Source organism: Pseudomyrmex gracilis, unplaced genomic scaffold (genome assembly GCF_002006095.1).
Source record: "Pseudomyrmex gracilis isolate BER0280 unplaced genomic scaffold, ASM200609v1 scaffold_4236, whole genome shotgun sequence".
Classification (NCBI taxonomy): Eukaryota; Metazoa; Arthropoda; class Insecta; order Hymenoptera; family Formicidae; genus Pseudomyrmex; species Pseudomyrmex gracilis.
This window is the reverse complement of record NW_018024820.1, coordinates 378-4,805: the sequence shown is the minus strand read 5'-3', so window position 1 is coordinate 4,805 and position 4,428 is coordinate 378. Positions and strand designations below refer to the sequence as shown.

Here is a 4,428-nt window from a genome sequence, read left to right as displayed (position 1 = left end):
CGACACAAGTCGACACAAAAGTCATTCTGTCTTCGTTCAGTATTCAGTGAGAAACAAAGACAGAATGACTCTTGTGTCGACTTGTGTCGACTGTGTCTCCTAAAAGGAAAACGGCCATAGTTATACACATATATATCCATGGTGTATGTGTATGAGCTAATGAGCTCAAAGTCTACTACGCATAGTACGCATCTGTCGGAATGGTACACCTTTCTCTTTACACCATGGATTTTCTGCTACAGAAGTTGCCACCTGTGAAATATTTGTAAAACATTTTTTTCTTTAAACACTTGTATCTTCAAAACTAGTGGAAATTTTTTCAATCTGTTTTTGTATCGACACAGAATCGTTTAAACTTTCTATTTAAAAAATGTCAAATTGTTCATTTATCATTAAAATATTGCACGTCAAAGTTGGGCATTAGAAAAACGTCCCAAAAATCCTATTGTAAAAATATTAATTTTATAATTTTTAGAAGACACCTTTTTCCCTGATAGTACAAACGATCCCCTAGAAAACTGCTTTGAAATTTTGTAGATCTTAATTACAAAAAAAATAATGAAGTTTTAAGCAAAATACCTTTCTTCAAAAAAATTATCAAGTTTTCCTTTAAACGCTTATATCTCCGAAACTAGTAAATTTTTCCACTTTGTTTTTTATTTTTTGTTTTTATCGACGCAGAATCATAAATTTTTGATTCAAAAAAAGAAATTGAAAAACTGATTGATTTTTCACAGAGATATTTGATCTTAAAATCGCATGGACCTTACAAACCCAGGCTGCATTATTCGTAGGTTTTTTTTAGTTCTGCAAACGAAGGGCTAATAAAACTTAAGAGGCTATAGCTAGAATAGTTCAAAATACTATTTTATGTTGGAAAGTAAAACTATCACGTTTGCAAGAACGAAAATGATTATATTTGATTGAAAAATTACATCAGCTCTTGTTCGTGAGAATTCAGTTCACCAGAAAATTATATACATTGAAAAATGACAAACTTCATTCATATTCTTTCTGAGAATTTGTAAATAAAGACTTTATTTCATGTCTCACATGAGTTTTAATTTATAACATTTTCGTCTTACAACAAACCTATTTTATTACGTGTATATAAGATTATTTTAGCTTACTAACAAATACACCAATTGTCACTTTTCGTACCTTATGATGTGACATGCGCACAATTACTAACTTGTACAAAGTAATGTTCAGATTAAAATTAAGAGCGGAGGATAGTCAATTCAGATCGGAGAAGGATGAAGCGGTGGACAGATAAGCCCCAGCCCCTAGCAGCACCCACCTCCTTGCGCACTACCTTGTCCACCGGTACCTGATAAACCTCCAGGACTTGTTGGCGAATGCTGTGGTCCAATCTTTATACCGTTTGCCTGGACAATTCATTCAATTCCTGTTAGTATCAGGAATACATTTTATCACAAAATATGTGCACTATCTTACAATTGTAGAAGAAAATAATTAAATAATGCAAGTATATAATGTAATAAAAGAAAAAAAATGATAAAAAACAAAACAAAAAAGCAACTCTATATAAGTAGCTATATTGTACACACACACACACACAGAGTTACTATATATTTTCTATATTTTTTTATATTGATACAAGCAACATGGGACTGTCAATATATGATTATTCTATTATTATTACTAACATTTAAAGAATTACCTCATTATTGATATCAAAAACTCCTTCTTGTATTTTTTCATATATTTCTTTTGCAGTATTGATAAAGGCTTCTTCTACATTAGCTGCAGTCTTGGCGCTAGTCTCCATGAAAACGAGGCCATGTTCTCTAGCAAAAGCCTCGCCCTCTTCTCTTCTTACTTCCCTTCGGCTATCCAGATCACTTTTGTTACCAATTAACATGATGACCATGTTAGAATTTGAATGTTGCCTTGCATCTTCCAACCATGTTGTAAGATGATTAAAAGTTTCTCTGCGTGTAATGTCATATACTAGTAAAGCACCTGCTGCCCCGCGGTAATATGATCTTGTTATAGAACGAAATGCCTCTTGACCTGCCTATATAAAATATTGCAAAAATATAATTATTAATGTTTAGATGGATGTGAACATTGCAAAATTTCATTCATTTTCTTCAGTATTAAAGTTAGAATTGCATAAATTTTCACAAAAGTGATTAAAACCATCTCTTTTAAATATAAAAAAATAAAAATTTAAAGAATTTTACTTTTAATTAAAACTTTAAAATTGTAAATGTCGTTTTGTAGTTTGTAGCTTAATATAGTACTATAGATATTAAATGCAAAAACATATAAAACTAATTTAAATAATTACAGTATCCCAGATTTGGAGCTTAATTTGCTTGCTGTCAATAGTAATCATTCGAGCACCAAATTCCACTCCTATTGTCAAGTCATGGACAGGTTGAAATCTCTTATCCGTAAACTGTAGAAGAAGACAGGATTTCCCAACTCCTGTGTACATAAAAATATATTGATATTATAAATTTTCTACTGAGAAACTCCTGTTTCTGATTACCCTCCTAATCTTATTATACATTCACATATTCCAGATTTATCTTAATTAACTATTAATTTCTTTCTATCAGTTCTTATATATTTTTAATATTATACAAACTTAATTTTACATACATATTATTACTTATTATAATAATGCATCTATAGTGTCACATAAAATACTGAAATCATTACAGCATATACTTTCATGAATAATGAATGCAGTACATATAAAGTGCATCCAAGTTGCAGCCTGAATACCTTCATTGTAAAAAAGATAAGATTTATTAATAACTCCCAGCAATGAAATCAACAAATCTTCAAGAACTCGATATTGACATACAACAATAACAACAAATGAAACAATGCGAAAAGGTAGTTTAAAACCCAATCAAACATTATAATTATACAACATATATATCTTTAACGGGGAACAAACGTAGCGTTAAAATGAAGAAGTCTTTTTCATGTTTTATCGCGGAAAAACAAATTTTCTTTCGTGTTTTCTTTTCTGTCGAATGTACATGACAACGAAAACAATGGATCTTGTCACGGATGACGTAGAAAATATGGGAGGACGGTCTCGTTTCTCGGATCAAGTTTTATAGCACAATGCACGTATGCGTCGCTCTCACCTGTGTCCCCGATAATGATGTACTTGAACAGGTACGCGTACGACATCCCGGGATTTGCGAAGCTAACGAAACGTGTGGACAGTGTTTCTGCTACGACAGACACCACCAAACACTACCAAGAAACAGAACTTTCCCTTCAATAGTATTATCTCTTCTGCTTTGACATGACGTCACAGTAGTGCTTCGGCAGATCTCGGAGCGGTTCGGATTACATCGTCTCGCTACCATCACTTCGACTTTGACTGCGTTCCGTTTTACGCATATGCGCGCATTTATCTATAGTACACGTCACTTATAGTATAGATAAATGCGCGCATATAAAACGGAACGCAGCTTTTTTTATACAGGCTGCGTTCCGATCATAGACTTAGGCTGCTTTCCTTTTAAGAGACACAGTCGACACAAGTCGACACAAAAGTCATTCTGTCTTCGTTCAGTATTCAGTGAGAAACAAAGACAGAATGACTCTTGTGTCGACTTGTGTCGACTGTGGTCTAGTTTCCACCGAAACATTAATTCACACCTACTGCGGCGTAGAATCAAATTTAAGTCGATGGAAACACGTCGAATTGCACTCAATTCACTTTTGCTTCGATCTATAAGTGGTCTAGTTTCCACCGAAACCCTCAATTCGGTTTCACTTCGGTACTGATCAAATTTAGTGCTCTGTTTCCATTGGAAGTAGAGTACTTATAGATCAAAGCGGAAGTGAAATCAGCACAATTTGACAGGTTTCCATCGACTTGAATTTGATTCTACGTCGCATTTGGTGTGAATTAATGCTTCGGTGGAAACTAGACCAGTTTTACCGNAGTGGCAGCAAATTGACATACAATTTTAATCGGTGGAAACGTTTGAAACTAAATAATGCCAACCTCTATTTTTCATTATGTCTGCATTATGTCGGGTCTTGTTAAGAAGTCGATGCAAGTTGAAAATAAAAAGATAAAATATATGATTGAATCATTTCCGCGGAGTCAATTACAAGTTTCTCGGATTATATTCTTTTCAGGTTATGTCTGTTTATATTTACACAAACGAGTTTTAAGTTGGCTCTACTGAAATATTAATTTTTCTTACTTCTATTCTACTTCCAATGGAAACGGAACACTAAATGTCTGTTCGTTTTACCTGAACTGGCCGCTCTAGGTCAGAGTTTATCTTCTTTACTCTACGTTGGAAAAAGAAGGATAAACTCTGACCTAGAGCGGCCAGTTCAGGTAAAACGAACAGACATTAAATTTGATCTGTATCGGAGTGGAACCGAATTGAAGGTTTCGGTGGAAACTAGACC

General features: G+C 33.7%; 1 protein-coding gene across 2 annotated transcripts; it reads right to left on the bottom strand.

Moving 5' to 3' along the window:
• Window positions 1–894: 894 nt before the first annotated feature.
• Window positions 895–3,299, bottom strand: LOC109863332 (ras-related protein Rab-2A). Of its 2 annotated transcripts, none has more exons than XM_020443582.1 (4): window positions 3,135–3,298; window positions 2,318–2,457; window positions 1,685–2,041; window positions 895–1,388 (listed from the first exon to the last, which is right to left on the bottom strand). In XM_020443582.1, the coding sequence occupies exons 1-4, from the start codon at window positions 3,178–3,180 to the stop codon at window positions 1,287–1,289; spliced, it is 645 nt and encodes a 214-aa protein (XP_020299171.1). In that variant the 5' UTR covers window positions 3,181–3,298; the 3' UTR covers window positions 895–1,286. The 2 variants fall into 2 exon arrangements, with proteins under 2 accessions (XP_020299171.1, XP_020299172.1); XM_020443583.1 differs by having other exon boundaries at window positions 1,283–1,408; window positions 3,135–3,299.
• Between the last annotated feature and the right edge of the window lie 1,129 nt (window positions 3,300–4,428).

What these genes read in the sequence shown, in the direction of transcription:
- LOC109863332 (XM_020443582.1), bottom strand. Translation starts at nt 3,180, where the DNA reads ATGTCGTACGCGTACCTGTTCAAGTACATCATTATCGGGGACACAG. An exon ending in AGCTCCAAATCTGGGATACT is followed by an intron (nt 2,042 to 2,317) that starts GTAATTATTTAA and finishes TATTTTATATAG; the next exon opens with GCAGGTCAAGAGGCATTTCG. An exon ending in TTTTTGATATCAATAATGAG is followed by an intron (nt 1,389 to 1,684) that starts GTAATTCTTTAA and finishes TGAATTGTCCAG; the next exon opens with GCAAACGGTATAAAGATTGG.